Source organism: Schistosoma mansoni, chromosome 1 (assembly GCF_000237925.1).
Source record: "Schistosoma mansoni strain Puerto Rico chromosome 1, complete genome".
Taxonomy (NCBI): Eukaryota; Metazoa; Platyhelminthes; class Trematoda; order Strigeidida; family Schistosomatidae; genus Schistosoma; species Schistosoma mansoni.
Genome location: NC_031495.1, coordinates 21,094,041 through 21,112,284, shown reverse-complemented (window position 1 = coordinate 21,112,284; position 18,244 = coordinate 21,094,041). Strand labels below are relative to the sequence as shown.

Below are 18,244 nucleotides of genomic sequence, written 5' to 3'. Positions count from 1 at the left end.
CCTGGGTTCGAATCTCGTGAAGTGGGATCGTGGATGCGCACTGCTGAGGAGTCCCGCAATAGGACGAAACGGCCGTCCAGTGCTTCCAGGTTTTCCATGGTGGTCTAGTTTGAATTAACTCATGAATTCAACTATAAAAATACAGCTTTTTTTAAAAAAAAATAATTAATTCTGCTACTATTCTGTTGATTTACTGCTTGATTATTAATGTGATTAACTCTCCTAACCGAGAAGAATACGCTATCTGAAACCATTTAAATTGTAAGCCATCTAAATTCTGTCTGTACTTCACTCAGATAGACATAGATAAAGATACAATGATAACAATTTTTGTGATACGAAAATTAAACCTTAGAAATGAAATTGAGACAAAACTTTTAACGAAATTATATCCAACATAAATAATCAATAGATAAAGTAACTTGTTAAACTGTCTACGTTTTTTCTTTACTATTAAATGATTTTAAAGATTCAATGATTAAATATAAACCCATTTGTATTTAGAATGAAAACGATGTTTTATTTTTGTAAACATTAATTAGTGTCTGATCAAGTTAATTAACTTTCGTTGGAACTTTATTTTAATCAGTCTATTAGTACCGATAACTATTCTATCATTGTGTATATCAGATGTTATAATTTATTAAATAATTTTGAAATAAAATAATTGATGTGTTCACGAGAAATAGATGACTAGTTTCGTTTCAAGTGAATAACTAAATAGATAATCTATTATTAATTAGCGTAGATGGGTTTTCTTTTGAGGTGGTGGAGAAGATTTGTAGCTCAGATGGATGATTTTGACGGAGTTTTGTTCTCTAAGCTGAATGGTTTGGTCGTCTTTCTGAACGACATCATCAGCAAAAACGTCAAGTAGAAGTGAAGTGTTTGAATTTCTTCATATGTGGTTCACAGCTTGTCCTGTAGACCTCGATGTTGATTGGTTCTTGTTGACCTTAAATCTGTCATTGTTTACTTCTTTGTTTTGGTTGCATCTCCCATTGGTTTTAATTTTGTTACTATGTTTTTGTATAATTTTCCTGATTGGTTGATAAATTGGATTGATTCCAATGCGCTTGTTTACTGCTGATTGACCTGAGTGTCAAGCTTCTAAAAATTCTCTGGTGTTTTTAGAATTGTCTCTATTCGAAATCTCCACATTTTTCCAGTCGAATGTGTCCGCAGTTGTCCACGTGCATTGTTATAAGTGAAGACATGTTATGGCGTTTGACTGCAGTAAACCTCAACATACGCTAGGGAAAAAGCAAGATCCTTAAATGCAACACAGAGAACACCAATACAATCACACTTAATAGAGAAATTCTTGAAGGTGTGGAAACGTTCATGTATCTGAGCAGCATCGACGAACAAGGAGGATCTGATGCAAATGTAAAGGTGAGGATTGGCAAAGCAAGGACAGCATTCCTACAGTTGGAGAACGTATAGAACTCAAAACAACTGTCTGGTAGTATCAAAGACAAAATCTTCAATAAGAACGTCAAGACAGTTCTGCTGTACCGAGCTGAAACTTCGAGAACTACCACAACCATTAACAAAAAGGTACAAGCATTTATAAACTGTTTTCTATGCAAGATGCCCAATGTCTGTCGGCCGGATACTATGAGCAACAACTTACTGTGAGAGAGAAAAAGCCAACTTCCAGATGAAGAGGAAATTAGGAAAAGACGTTTGAAGTGGTTAGGAAACACATTAGGGAAATCTTCAAACTACATAGCGAGGTAAGCGCTAACTTGGAATCCTGAAAGGAGACTGATACGTCTTGTGAGTTGAACGCTATATTCAGATCCTAAGCTAGTTCCGTACCCCCGAGCTAGAACTATACACCGACTTGAAGACCAGAGAGAAGACTCGAGTATGAGAGAAACACTTTACTACAAGGTTCATTTATGTACAGAAAATATAGGGATTTTATAGTAATTTAAGAGTCCTTGAGTTTTACTGAAAGTTCTAGAATACTGCTAAACATAGTAGCAGTGTATCAATCAGCCAATCAGGATCTCCACATGTGACTTTTCCATTTTCGTTATTTTAGTAACATAACTTCTAATTAATCGCTGATTGGTTGAAATGCTCCTTGACGATCCCTGAGCTTGTCATGTCGCTTGCGAGAAAAATGCAGGGTCATCCCAACAGAAACAGAAGAGAGGAAGGTCAAAGAACATACTGCATCGAGAATCAGAAGCAGACATCAAAATGAATGGCAACTGGAAAGGATTGTCCAGGACAGAGCTGGATGGTGAATGACGGTTAGTGGCATATGCTATGTTGTTTGATGGATCGGAATAACTCTTGGAAGTTGTATTAAATTTTTATCCAGTCAAATAATTGTATGCTGAATATCTTTGATAAGGTTGTAATAAAATGGATAGATAGATAATTACTAAAATGCGATTGAGCTGGCGACCATGAAAAATGAATTTTGTTTTATTGTTCTTTGTTTTCCTTTGCCAATCATTCAGTGATCAAGTCAAATATGTTTGGATCATCCATGTGTTATTCCCATTTCCTTAATTAAGTCAAATGAAGAATAATTATTGTCCTATGATAATTCTCGAGTTAAATAACCTTAGCGTTTATATGGGCGAAAACAATCATGATTTGAATAGCTGATTTAAGAAAAAAAGGTCCTAACAAGTGAACTCTTAATAAAATGTTCTGTTAAATTAATAAACTATTAAAAAGATCTTTGTCCTGACAACAAAGGCGATAAATTCATCGACTAAGTACTTTTTTTAACATCCAAGGTGGCAGTGGTATAATCCCATACATTAAAACTAATCTGTCAAATAACTGAAACCTTAGATTGATTAGAGAAAAGATCCATATTATTGCCTTTTGTACACATTTAATTTGTTTATCTATTTTTTATTAAACTTAAAACAAAGGGAATACAATAATTTTAAATCAAAGTGATAAAAAACGGTGAAAATTATGATGGTAATAAAAAAGAACAATAACCGAAGAAAGTACATGGACAATTATGAAATAAAAATGGGAAAAAATTAAAACAAATAACTGTCTGTTGTCTCACACTTTACCTTTCTATGATTCGTTCAAACAAAACAAGGCATTATAAGTCTGTGAGAGGATAGGGGGGAAACCAACTATACACAGATAAAACGAGGCGAAGAAACTGGCAGAAAGGTAAAAAGCAATATGATTGTGAGTGTGCGTTCATAGACAATAAACGACAATGATGACAGAAAAACAGTAGAACAAATTCATTGATAACTTTCTTCTGATAAAAAGAACAGCTATTATAAACAGAGTAAGTACAAAAAGATCATTAATACTGGTGTTCTAATTATTATCATTATCAGATGTAATGGTAAATGCTTTGTGTTTTGAACCATATGGAGGAGAAAAGTAGCAATGATAAGAAAAAAACATAATAATGCTTAAAATCAGAAATGCTATACATCAAATAAAAAGGCAAATCAAAAATTGCTAACTACAAAACTATTAAAATCTTTTGGACAAAATGGAACACGCATACACAGTGTACATTCGATGTGATAATACACACTATTTACATACTATGATTGGATAGTGGAATTACGTAGTTTCATATACGTGTACTTAGACAACAGTGAGAGAGTTGTTGATTAGTTTCCTAAATTAACGATCAAGGAACACGAATGTACAAAATAAACAGAAGCGAGAAGTTATTATACTTATAATAAGGCGCTACATACGTACAGACAATATAGTAACCAATAAACTAACTACTTAACGATCAAATAGTAATTATAATAATGTAATATTGATGGAAAAAAGATACTTAGCTAAAAATAAAAGAGAAAATGTATGCAATGCATTTCTTATGGTTATTATACAACTGTCTTTCCACATAGATATATAACCAATAGATATTACAATAAATCAGTGAAAAAAGGAAGTTATAGTCATTCAAAAATTCATTGTGTAAATCGTTGTTAATACATAGTTTACACTGGGTTGTATGTATAGATTTCTGACGGGATAAAAGTGAGTTTGATAAAAACATGTTCACAAAATAAGTGGATTAAAAAAGAATACAAATTTTCCAAAAATAAAATAGTAGTCCAATATAATCATCCAGATAGCTCTCGTGTCACAAAAGACATGGGGAAGAATCCAATCTAGACAAACAAAAGTATGGGAAAAAACACAGCAGGAATTACACGAAATTATTTAAATTTTTACATTATATACATTCATGACAACTGTCACTATAGAAATGATAAAAATCTAGAAAAATAGTGAACAGTTGTTACTAATTCATTCATAATAACACTCTACAAAAACTAGTTAAGGATAGAACAGGCTGATAATTTTTTGTTATAAAGGTAATAATAATAATAATAATATAGATTATATAATATTCGGCAACACAATACTTATTCTACTGAGATTACATTGGAATGAGTTTATTAAAATTGAATTCTGTAGCCAATGCTAGACAGTCATCAGATGGAATAGATGAAGTGAATTGAATAGTTTATACAGTTATTTGGTGCACAACAAATTAGGTTCTATTTTATAAATTAACAAGAAAAATTTACTGATATTAAGAGAGCTTAAATGAAATTCAATAATCACTGATTAGATTCATTCTAACAATGTAGTTTGATTTTTAAAAACATATTGATAAACTATTACGAGCCATAGCTATTGCTCCCAATTATTTCTAATAAAAAACCTTTTACAGGATTATGATGGTATAGAAAGTAAGGGTGAATTAATTTACTAGAAAATAACTATTTGAAGAAATATCTCTGTGTCTATGTGTTATATCATCAGTCATTCATAAGTTTTCTAATTGAACACTAGATTCGGTTCATAGGCTCTTCTAGTAACCCCCAGGCTAAGTCTACACAGCAACCTGAACACGAGACAGAAGGTGGGAAGTATGCAAGATACGCTTTACTTCCAGGTGCGTTTATGTAAAGAAAATCTAAGGTATTTATGGCATTTTAGATGGCCTTGGGTTTCCGGAAAATTATGAAACTCTGCTAAACATAGTAGCAGTATACATAATCATTCAATCAGAAACGCGACATGTAACTTTCCACTTTCAAGATGTTTCTGGTAAAACGTCTATTGAATGCTGATTGAATAAGATGTTTCTCAACGTTTTCAGAGCCTTTTTTGGCTTTTTTCGAGGAATTTTCTGGATTACCCCAACAGTTATCAATACTGTAAGACTATGAACCATTCTATATATTAATTAATTTGCATGAGAATTAATTAAAAAAATGTAAGTCTTCGAAGTGAATGCGAAACACGTATGAAAGATAGAGAACTTATTTACACTTAGAAAAAGCAATTATTATATACAAAAGAAAATTACTGATAATTTCATAGTAGGGAAACGTGACTACTTGAAAGTAAATAAGTAGAAGACTAAATAATGAAAATATTCGAAGCGTTAGTGTAAGTCCAAAGAATTTAAAATGACCACGCAACATAACGAAATGTGAACAACACTAGATCACTGATAGTCGTAAAAATTATCGTCAAAACTTTAATTATATTAGGAATTAGTAAAATGATGAATACTTTGACATTGAGAGTAACTCATAAATATAGAAGTCAATAATGAAAAGCTACTGAAAATAACTGCAAAATCTCTTATCCACTGAGATAAAAGTTAATTTCTATAAAGATGTAAACGATCTTTTAGCAAGTCCAAAGGAAAATCAACTAGAAACGTTTTTAGATGAGGTTAAAAATAAAAGATATTTTCAAACATTGAATGACTAAACCTAAGATCGAAAATAGACTGAATTGTTAGTTTAATTGTGTGTAAAAATATAATACAGGGTTTCATAATGTTAACATGTGAAAAGAGACGTATAAACTTACACGACCATTTAACCATCCCTTCCACCAGCCTCTGTCTTCAGCTGCACGACTAACTACAGCAATTCGATCACCTCCTTTCAAATTCAAGAAACGAGTATTAGACGTATCATGAAAATCGAAATTTGCACGAACATAGAACAATGGCGATGCTATTCAAAATAAAAGAAAAACAGTTTAATAAAGAAAAAGTACGTTAAACTTGATAATATATTCGCGTACATTTCATTAATAGGTCTCAATAACTATGTAAAACAATATACAATCTATACATGCCGTGAAATCAGATACAATTATCGTGAAAATGAAGAATTAAACAAACGGATAAAATAATGATAGGAACAATTAGATAAAATGAAATAAATTCTAAAGTCTAAGATACATTAGGTTAGTTTATCTGTTTGGCATTGGATATAAAACGAAACGATTTGAAACTTAAGAACAGAAACGGTATTCACATCTTCACATCATACAACATAAATATCTCATTCGATTTAATTTGGTATCTCCTTAACTAAATAATTTATAGAAATTAATCCAAGTTGTACTTCAAAAATCATACTAATAACTATTTAGCAATTTTACCATATAGTGGTAATCTTTTATCAAGGATAAAATATAGTAATTTTCAGGAATGAAGCTTTCATTTGGATCCTCCTTATTTTAGTCATGACAAAATGAAGTACAAATTTAATTGTCATCGAAACCAATTTTAAGTGTTTATTTTACAAATCACCTGACAATTCAAATACATTGATGAAAAAGACACAGAATGAAAAGAAGTATTTTACAAAGTATTAAATGAAACATTTAACTTGTAACTTTTATGCAAGACATACCTATATTCTGTGTGAGTGGTGTTTGATGGTCAAAAATATAACTAACACGTCAATCTTAGCTTAAATTTTGGTGATCTTATGAAATAGACAAGATTTTTTTCTCAAAAGACTTGAAGTCTGAATGCCGTAGCACTCTAATGACCTTTGTTTGAATAAACATATAAACAGGATTATTTTTACCTATAATAAAACAAACTTGAGATAAATTGCCACTTAATTAAGGATCGCAAAAATTAGAATACGATTAGACCAAAACTTTTACGTAATTGATGGACACTGTTCGAAACTTACCTAATAAAAAATAAGATTCAGGTGGAGAATTCAAGATATATAATTATGGTGTATTATGAATGATCAAAGAAATTTTATTTAACTTGATGTGTTCTATGGAATATCTGTGTTAGCTTAGTCATCTTGAAGTAGTTAGTAGAATTTCCAAGCATCACCGAGTGATTGGAATATCTAGCAATAAAGTCAATTATGAGCAACTTAGAACCTTACACATACGTGTAACCATTCAAGTTGATACATTATAACAACATCGTGAGATAAAATTATCAAGAGAGATGTCAGAGTAGTAGAAGTAGTAACAGTATCAGTCGAATGTGTGGTAATATAAACCATTAGGTATAGACAATATGGTTCGAGAAGAATGAATTCGCCGAATAAAAAACATAAGATAAGTATAAAACTCAAAATCTAAGAGGAAACAGAGTGAATGCATCTGTGGTATCGCTAACGACTCTGACCTATTTCGACCAAACCTCTTCAATTATCCGTTACAATAATCTTGATGACCACAATCGCACCTACCGACTTCCTTCAATGAAACAGTCAGTGATTTTATTGACCAATGTAACGTCTTGATTTGTCCGCCCCTAGTTTTCCCGAAACCTAATTTTATACAAGCAAACATTACTCATTGAAGTAGACAATGGTTCAGTAAAGAATATCAAATAGAAGTATATACACACGAAACCGAAAGGTATATAATAGAAAAGTATGAGTAATAGTAGGTAACTTACAAGGACACTTCTGGTAGGGATAAAGTAAGGTGATATCAACTTCATCGAAGCACCGATTTAACGACACTTTGGAGTAGTTATCAATTACACACTAAGGAGAGAGATAGACACATGGAGAGAAAAGTTTTCGATGTATGTGTAGTTTCAGGACCTTATATTTTATAACATCAAGTTTTAAAAAATTATAAAGGAAATACTTTATTATTGTATGCTATCAAATCTTATCTTTTGACAAAACGCATATTTTGCGAATTTGCGGAATCACAAAAACGTTATTGTTGCTACATGATAAACCTTACATAGAAATAAAAATACTATTACTGATACGTCCACATTCATCAAATATTTTGATGTATACGCAGCTCACTAAAATGTTTCAGGACTTAAAAAGCTACAAATATAGATTGGTTTCTGATCGAAAAAGTTTATTAATTGCTTTGGTTAATGTTTATCAGATTTTTTCTACTGAATATTGAGAATTTTACGTATTTGGTAGATTTGACTGACTATCCACACTAAGACTAACTCTCAATGACTACTCTTCAACTACATATCTGTTTTTTTGTCCGAAGACATTCACGTGAAATCTTTGAGATATAGATTCATAACTGACAAAAGTGCTTACGGTGCCTCGGTTGTATAACATTTATACATCTCTCGTTATCAAAGATCAATATATATCTCACGTATAGTATCAAAATTAAACGATTGGTATATTGATGAACTACTATTCTAGATAAACCTGAAGGAACGTTTAGTGATACCGATTTCGACGTACAGAACTGTAACTACAGGAAAAGTTGACAATAGATACTTCGTGTTCAACTATTTTGTCTCTTCAGTAATTAGCTACCAAACATATTCTAAAAATATTTCATTAATTACATGCAGTTAGTTCCCTTTATGAATTTAAATAAAGACTGTCTTTATTTAAATATTTCAGTAAGTTGTTTTTATGTCGATAATATATTTCATGAACTTTAGAGTTTACATGAGCTTAACTACGAAAATAACATGTATTCCGATGATGAAGGTTATGGCTAGTAAAGTTTGAGTGAAAGTGTGATATGAGTAAAGTCATCCAAAGAGCTTTCAATAAACCAACTCGTCTTGCTCAATTTTAATGTCACTAATAGTTCATATAGTCGAATACGTTTGAAGTGTAACCCCCTCTAATAACCTGTATAAAACTGGTTGAATGAAAGTATCAGTATTCATATGCTTCGATGGCCTCGGAAATCGACAAAGCCAGTCAGTTATACACGACCAATAAATATCACGAAGAAATTGATTAGTTCAATAAATAACGTTTTCTGAGCAACAATATGGATAAGTCGAGTTGAACCAAACCAACATCTGAACTATAATGAACTTTTCAGCATCAAATATATACAGAAAAATTTGAAGACGCCTGGCTCTGTTCAGGATGAAGTTGAGGACATAAATGATTGACAAACATACACTAGCTACCCTACTTACCATGGATCCCAAGAACTGTTGAAGTTATATTACTTTGAACAGAAAATTATCTTTCAAAAAATATTGAACAACAGTCATTTGGAAAACAGTGAAATTAAAGAGCAATAAATTAGAAACCCCAAATTTCACTCGAAAATATCAACCAAGTTCCAGTAAGAATAATAATATTAATAATAAACACCAGCTTATTTGTTAACAAAGAAAACATACCGGTATATTTGGGAACTGTTCTAATTCACAAAGACCATATGTAATGCAGGAATTATCAGATGATGAAAAACGTTGTATACGAATATGCCGTGGATGACCGTAAACAACAGACAGTGAATATTCTCCCATTCTCTCAGCACTTTTAGACAGACGTACAAGAAATGTACCGTCAATACAATTACTTAATAAATTAACAGCTTCAAGTCTGTCCATTTCACCAACATACCTATTATTCGCGTCAACAAAAAAATGGAAAGATTCTATAGTCATATAAATCAACGAAATATAAATAAATAAATCAGGCAGAAGAGAGAGGAACGAATAGGAAAAACGATTGGTTGAATGAAAACAGTAAAATGCCAACATACAAAACAATTAGGTATAACAGTAAATATATATACATCTATCTTTAATCAGGCATGCTTCTATCGTACTACTGTAAAAGTACACAAATATCGAAAAAAAAACAGAAGAAAAGGTTTTCTGGAGTTTAAGAAATTGAGAGAAACAATTATATGCATACACATACCGATGAAATACTAACAAGTATGACATCACTTGGATTTTCTGCTGAATAGAGTATTCTTTTTTAGTTAAATAAAATCATTTCGCATTTTATATAATACAAATAAACTATTCATAATGGTAAGCATGAATAGTGTAAGTTTTGTTGAGAAAAACATGTTATAAAAATGTCAGCCGATGTCGATAATTATCAAGTATATCAGTAGATAAACTTATTCTAAAGTAAACTTATTTCCTGTTGATATTGATTATATGATGGCTTTGTTGTAAGGTACTGATAATGTCAAAAAAATAATACCAAGCCGCTCACATTCATCATCCTGTGATGAAACATACAATAAAGACCTGGATAATCAATTAACACTTGAAACAGTAAATAACTTGATATATACCTTCAGATATAACTGAAAATGCAAAGAGTAACAATTCACATCATTTTAAATGATGTGATTATACGTTGTAAAGTTTTGCATCTTGTTGATAACTGATTAAAACTATGACAATATAACTATGAGAATCCCAGGTAACATGGTTATAAATTAGAAAATTATTTGTGATACAACGATACTACTATTGAATAACAGTTTGGTATTATTTGAACTTGAATGATCATCCAACTGACATAGTTATGCAGATGAAACTTGTTTGCTGAATACAGGTTTATGTACTTGGGACTTTGAGTCACAGTATTTATATGAGAGCTAGTAATCCTACCAGGTCTTCTAAAGTAAAATAGGTAGAGTATGGTTCCAATATACTACTACCTATTACTGGTCAAAAGCTACATTACTCAAAAACGAAACCACCATTAAAGTCTACATATCAAACACTAGTTATAATTATTGATATTTCAAAACATAACAATGCTTATTACCATTAATTAACTCGGATATCAAAATAAATATTATGTGTACATATGACAAGAAACTTTTGTTATTCTGAATATGTAGTTCGCGATAAATACTAATTAAAATGACAAAAGACAAGTAAACTAGTTATCTTCGTTTTCTCATTCATTATTAAGCTCTTTCCTTAGGTCAGAATTAAGTATATTCTCTTACTGTTTTACAGCTAAGCAAATTCAAAATTAATGTTTATTTAGTAACAATTGTTGATTTCGTCAGCATACCAAAAATTGCAGATAACAAGTACCGTTTAAGTTACATTCTGTAATAAACTTGAATCTTCATAATCCCATTATTCAACTCATAAGTTCTTCAAAAAATTTATCCTCCAGTTTTACATTTGTATAAGAGATTAACTTGAACTCCTGCATTTAAAACTAAGCAATTTAAAGCTGATTATTTTTTTATAGCCGTATTTATACTAGTATTCATTCATTTATTTAATAACTTCAGTTGCTATAGCCAAACAACAAAATGTAGACAAGAAATGTACACCACATTTTTTTATTTCAATATAAAAAACACATGAAACATAGTAACAATAATGTTAGGTGTTTGGAGATAGTCGGCTGGAAACACTGTTTGGCCTGGGTTTCGTGCTAGTTAGGGTTCGTCATCAAGGGGTACCTGTAACCTTGAGAGGACTAACACTTTGCACGAGATTAAAACCCATGTCATTTACATTCAACCTCGGACATTCGAATCTAATATAGTGTCAGATTCTTTGAAATTGCAGGTATATCTTACTGACGAGCATCAACTCACATGAATTTAAAGTCAAGCAGTTTTCTGAATACTACCTCCAGTCACCTAAAATTGAGAAATAGTGAAGACGATGTTAGATCACTTACACTAGTAGCCTTATTTCTACTTAATTGATAGAATTCAATCATCACTAAGGACTAAACAAACATGACGTTGGTCAATATTCAATTATCAATCGGTCAATTAGTTAGTTAATTAAACGGTAAAAATAATGCCAGCAAATTACTGATATTTTGGCATAGGTTGACTTTTCACACCTTTACAAATAGTAGGAATAATATGGATGGACATAATATTTTCTCTTAAACTATGAACAAAAAAACAATATCAAACCAAACAGTGTAAAATAATTTATGAATTATAAACAAAAACTACAAATTGTACATAGAGTAATATCCAGCAGTCAAATGACCATGCAAAATGACACATAGTAATCAAGCCATTAAGGCAAATAAATTCAAACATGCAAATTTTGTACATAAGATGGACACGCAGCATAGAACAGTAAAATAACTATCTAAGCAAAGTGATAAAATAAATCTAGATTGAAACAAGTATTTACATGACTAAAATTTAAAAATAAAGAACAAACAATTATGGAACATAATTTCATTCAAAGGCTTTAATTTAGCTCCTAATATATCGACAAGTATTTTGATGTCTAACATGTATTGTGGTTAACATTAGAAATAGTAGACTGCTAACAATAATCATATACCGTATTTGTTACACACACTTAAATGAGTTAGTATAACTCATTAGACCAATATTTCTTGTAATTGGGAAAAAAGATTACTTTAGATATTTTTCTACAAGGATACATAAGAAATATGCATTTCATATTATAAATGTACATTATACATATAAACAAAGAGGCAAAGTTTACCATGGATAAGTCGACAGAAAGTAATGTGAATGGTCCATTGCTAGACCTGTTGGAAAATTTTCAAATCTCGAGGTGACTGTTGCACCAACTGTTGCAGTCTGTGTAGTTGACAATACTGATGGAACTAAATCAATACGCTGAGATAATTCAGGAATTTCCAAAGCTGATAAACTACGCTTTTTTAAACGTCGAAACATTAATGGAGGATATGAATTATTTATATTATTATTCATATTCACTGGAATAAGAGATGTTAATGATGAGCAAGGAGAACTAGGAATATTATTATAATTATTACCGACGATAGGCGATAGACTGTTATTTAAAGTTTTATTTGCTATTGTACATAAAGGTAAATTGGACGGAGATGTTTCATTTGGTGAAAAGAAAGGTTTCTGAACTGAAGAATTATTATTATTAAAAACTGGTGTTCGATCAGAACTAGACGATGAAGATACTTGATGAGAAAGTCTTGTACTGTTTGGCTAATCAAAACAAAAATGAAAACGAATAAAGTAAATATCCCTAAATTTATTAAAACAATCAATAAAACTAATAAACACACAAGCATGCTTATAAAAAGACAGAGCACATGCATTACATTAAAAAATATACAATATACACTAATCATCAACTCGTGCAAATCAAATTTCCAACAAAAAAGCAAATACAAATAGACACAGCTGAGCTAGAAAAACAAAAAGTGTCGAAACAGACCAGTCATAGCCAGTAAGAAGATCATGACTGTCTACGAGTGATGTGACAGTCTTTCTGGTTTGACGTAGACAAGTATCCACCAAAGTATTGTTATTATTATTATTATTATTAGTCGTAGTAGTAGTAGTAGGACAGTTATTGTTTAATTTATTGTGTTGATGTGGAAAGTGTTCCAGATCGAAGTTTAAACAAATTTCTCTGGAATTATTTGCTGAAATTGAACAATCTGGGGGGAGACTGTGCCGGGAAGGATGCCCTATCAAAGTCGACAGCGACATAGCTGGATTGTTGGTAAATGTTGCATTCGAAGTACCAATCTGAATTGATTGATGAGAATACGATTCAAAGAGAATAAATAAATAAGTAAATGCTTCACAACCGATTGTTGTGGTTCACTAATACTTCACTTAATTACTTTTTATCAAGAAGAAATAAAATGTATTCATTCACATTCTACTTTAATGATCAACAGGTCTATCTTAATATACATATTCATTTGGGAAAAAAGCATTGTTTGACCAAGAATTACTATCTGAATCAGATACGAACACACGTTTTTTTTATTATGAAGTGCCATGTTCTGTCATAATAATTTCAGATTACTTTAGCTTTTGTACAGATCTGAAGAATCACCTAGTGTAGTTTTTCCAGCTTAGATCGGAATCATAAGAAATTTCGATGAAACTATAATTTATGAACGACCTTCGAGCGACACTAAAGTGACTTTGAAAATGTCCAATTACTTACTAGTGTTAAATAAGGGTTATAAACCAGTGTGAGGAATAAGGATTATGGTTTACAGTTGATGGTTAGGGTTAGAAATTAGATGTAAAGTTTTCATTACAAACTGAATTTAGCTGTAATGCCAAAACGCTATTTAGTCAAATGGATGAATGAATTTCGCGCCAAAATCCAAGACCTATTACCTTAAATTTGATTGGTTTGTCCATAAATTATAGTCTCACCAAAATTTCTAATGTTTACATTCGTCTACAACTGTTATGAAGTGTTTGCATTACCATCAAGACATTAATGAATTCATTCATCATAATAGGATAACACCACTAAAAACGAGAATAATTATTCGAGTTACTATATTAAAGGCAGATCACAAAGAAAGAATAATGAAATGAAATTATTTCTGACCATCCTTAATAAACAATCAGTTCCTTTCTAAACTGAACTTCAATTCAACAGTCTTATTTTCTATGTAACTACGTTAAATACATTTCATGAACGAATTCTTATTGATGAAAAAAAGACAACTGAACATTAGATATATAGAAAACTGACTAAAACAATTTTCCACAATTCATTTGTTGTTGTTCATTTCGTATAAAATAATTTTGAAATTTTAAGTAGATGGTAATTAAGTAGTATTTGTCATAGCTCCACATTAAAATAGTCATGAAATAAAGTCATTTAGATGAGTCGATATTAACGGGAGAAATTTTTTATATGCACTCCGGAGGTATTAAAATGTTGATTGAATTAGAACAAGACAAGTAATAACCGTATGATAAATTATACGTTGAAACTACTGTCTTATGTATCTAATTTACAACGATACTTGGATGTTTCAAGCCAAATAGCTCAGAGAAAGAAATTCCATCAAAATCATTCTCTTGAACTACAAATTTTCACTACTAACTATTGTTTCAAAGACACTTGAATTTTACTACATGTTGAGGTTCATATTGTAATTGGAACTTTGAAAAAAAAGTACTTGTTGACTAATCGCAGAAAAATTGATAACAGAGAGAGAACAGCTTACCTTATTCGTTTTATTATTCAACACCATTTCAACATGATTAGCAGGAAACCAACCTTCAGATCCATCACAGTAACCCTGAATGATGATTTGAAATTTAAAGAATCAAGAAACGTAGTTGATAGAATTAAATTACTTATCAATCAAAATTAATGGAGATATAGTTGAATGGAAGCTACTGTTTGGAGACAGTATAGAAATATAACGAAGCTTATGGAGAGAATATTTATGTTTGAAAAAACATCTAGTTTTTATCAAAAATAGCATACAAGTAATTTTTTTTAATTTTGTTGAAAAAAACCGATAACTAAACAATCATTGTTGTAACAATCAAAAGCTTAATTGCTGCTAACCCGCTCTTTTGAATTAAATCATGAATACTTACATTGCATCTAATCACATAGACAAATATGAACCAATGAAATTATCAAAAATTACATACAATATAGAATGCACTGATGAAGTATCAGTGGTGAGTGTCTTCATCAGCTTTTCAATAGGGATAACATCGCCTTTAAAATATCTTATGCTAATAATAGAAAAATGGTATTCAAGTGAATCCATGATAGTTAACGTTAGAGATGACATAACAATTGGTACGGGTGGAACTTTTAGAACTATTCTACAGTAGATAATCACGTATACATCTATTGTGTATATATTGGATATTTACTTTATGGTAGTTTTTAATATTGCCTTGATTGTAGGCTCTTATTTAAATCGTTAACTACTGCAATGCCTTACTATCCATAAATTATCTCCGACCAATTATGCACTCGCTACTCCGTTTGTATTATAAATGACCTAATTATGTATACAATGTGATTTCCTATTTGTAGTATGTTGTAGTCCCTCAACCGATGTATATTATCATAAGTTTTTAAGCTACGTACAGACAGCAACAAGGCTGATTGTCTCATGTTCTGACTGGTCATTGAGGATGAGAATGGAGTGGGCCAATAAATGTGAGGATGTCATCGTCTAAGCTAATATTACTAATCATATTGGCGTAAAACAAAACACTATTAGTTGACTCCGTCACCTAGTGAACGGACTAGGTGGGTATCAAGAATTTGAATCCATAGTAGAACCTTAATTCATCTATAAGTCATAAGTTTAAATGTTGATCGACCTACTTTATCGTTTCAGAAGATAAGTAATATTACTAGTCTCCATGTACAAAATATCTCGTAAAGTTCAGTCCATAAACTTGTACTTATTAAATGATTACCGAGTTAGTTCAACGGTATCATAAAGTTAAATAAAGCTTTTAACTGATAACATTCAATAGTGAATTACTCAAATCATGCAATCAGTGTTATTTCCCTTGAATGAATTCACTGTTTTCAACTGAAAATTTAAAAAACATTGCTTGTGTCTACAAATAATTCAGCACAGAATGATTTGAGCTGCATATATTCAACAAGAAAGACTATGTTAATGTATACTGAATTTACGGAAACTATAAAGTTACACAGTAATGTATGACTGTTGACCAACATGTAGAATCAAATATTCCTCTATCTATACAGCTTCAAAGACTATAAACCGCGCATTAAAATGTGGTTAAAAAACCATGTAAACAAATCTGGTCGTTAAAATCTCGTACTTTTGATAAGAAAACAATTCACAAAGTTTACATTCAGTAGATATTAAACTATATGTTATAAACTTTACGTATTCGAAAATTGAAAAAACTTGAATTTTAGTAGGTAGTGAGTTCATTGATAATAGTAGAAACAAAATTGGGATTATTTTCTGACATATATACTATCGATGATTTACATGACTATAACTCACTATACATCGGAAAATATATATTTGCACTATGTTAACTTTTGAAGGAAGACCCGAAATTTTTAAACATGTCATAACAAGATTAGCCTTATCACAATTTTGGAAAACATATGATAGACATAAAGGTAACAAACTATTCCCACTAGTTTAATATAATCCAAGGTCAGTATGAAGTACATGTGCGATTAGATTATGTATATTTTGAAGATAAGGTGACTTGTTAGTGTGCAAAGACTGATATTTAGCTAGAAAATTTTATAATACAGAGATGATTATTATATTTTCAAATAGTTTACAACTTTCACTGGTAATTTTAAAGAGATTACAAGTCAAAGTTAAATAACTATATATTGAACTGAATAACATCCTATTGATAAAACTCACCTGCCACCATGATGAGCCTTCAGTCCATTTGATCAATTCAACTTGATCTCCAACGGATAGTCTCAAAGGATGACTACCTGATGGTGGAAGAGGATCACCATCATATGCTTTTCGTGCTATAGCAAAAGTCGGGCTCACTGGAGGAATACTTGATGTAGGTAAACCTGAAGAAATACGTCGATTACGTTGTAAGGTGGCATTTGACAGATTGTTATGATCAGTCGCAAGCCAGTGGTTCACAGAAGATAATGTATCAGTTAACTGCGAGAAGTCAAATGATTCTGAATTAGGTAAGGAGTTGTTTCCAGGTGTACAAGGTACACTTCCCATCGTTACATGGGAACGTCGACTACGCACTGTACTATTCTGTGGAGGTAATGGCGGCGGGGCACTCGGAGGAACTCCATTAATATGTGGACTAGCTATACCACGCAGTGGAAGATTATGATTGGCAAGACAATTTTTATGTGCAGCTCGATTTGTTTCTGCATATAGAAAGTAAAATTTAATAAGGTATAAAGTATTCTTTCAGTATCAATTAATTGAAACATTACACAGGACGTTAGAACGTATACCAAGATTGTAATATATGATACAGCGAATAAAATGAAAACTACTGCTACACAGCTTTAAATAAGGGGAAGTTGATCAGAAGTCTAAGAAAGTCATACATTTGATAACCAGTTTTGACTAAAAAGAATTCCATTTTAACCAATTTGCAGTTAAACCAGTAAATATAAGGAAGCGGAAGTGATTCTTTTTTTTCTTAGGTCATCAAAATAAGTTGGTTTGGAAGAGGGAAACGCCAGTTGGCGAGACTGTTATTTGTGGACAAACCAATGGAATTAAGTCATGGATCTTGGAGTGAAATTCATTTATCCAAATAGTTAGACAGAATTTTGGCATTATAGCTGATATCAGTTCGTGATGAAAACCCTGGCTCTAATTCATAATCTTAATTCTTCATATTAATTTTTAACCCTCTTTCAGCCATAGTGAGTTTTCTTAATGTCACTTTAGCATTGCCCAAAGGCCGTCAATCAATTATAGTCTCAACGGTCAGCTCTCTGAAGTTT

At 31.1% G+C, this 18,244-nt stretch overlaps 1 protein-coding gene across 1 annotated transcript in view; it reads right to left on the bottom strand.

Annotated features, from left to right (window-relative positions):
* Positions 1 to 3,242: 3,242 nt before the first annotated feature.
* Smp_168370.1 (putative vav2) overlaps positions 3,243 to 18,244 on the bottom strand; it is a gene marked incomplete at its 3' end in the record, with an annotated part of 47,530 nt that continues 32,528 nt past the window's right edge. The window contains exons 14-20 of the mRNA XM_018793618.1: positions 17,169 to 17,653; positions 14,991 to 15,065; positions 12,500 to 12,984; positions 9,419 to 9,644; positions 7,730 to 7,820; positions 5,869 to 6,017; positions 3,243 to 3,275 (exon numbers count right to left, since the gene is read on the bottom strand). Of these exons, the coding sequence (XP_018648112.1) occupies positions 3,243 to 3,275; positions 5,869 to 6,017; positions 7,730 to 7,820; positions 9,419 to 9,644; positions 12,500 to 12,984; positions 14,991 to 15,065; positions 17,169 to 17,653 (1,544 nt within the window). The remainder of the gene's footprint in view (positions 3,276 to 5,868; positions 6,018 to 7,729; positions 7,821 to 9,418; positions 9,645 to 12,499; positions 12,985 to 14,990; positions 15,066 to 17,168; positions 17,654 to 18,244) is intronic.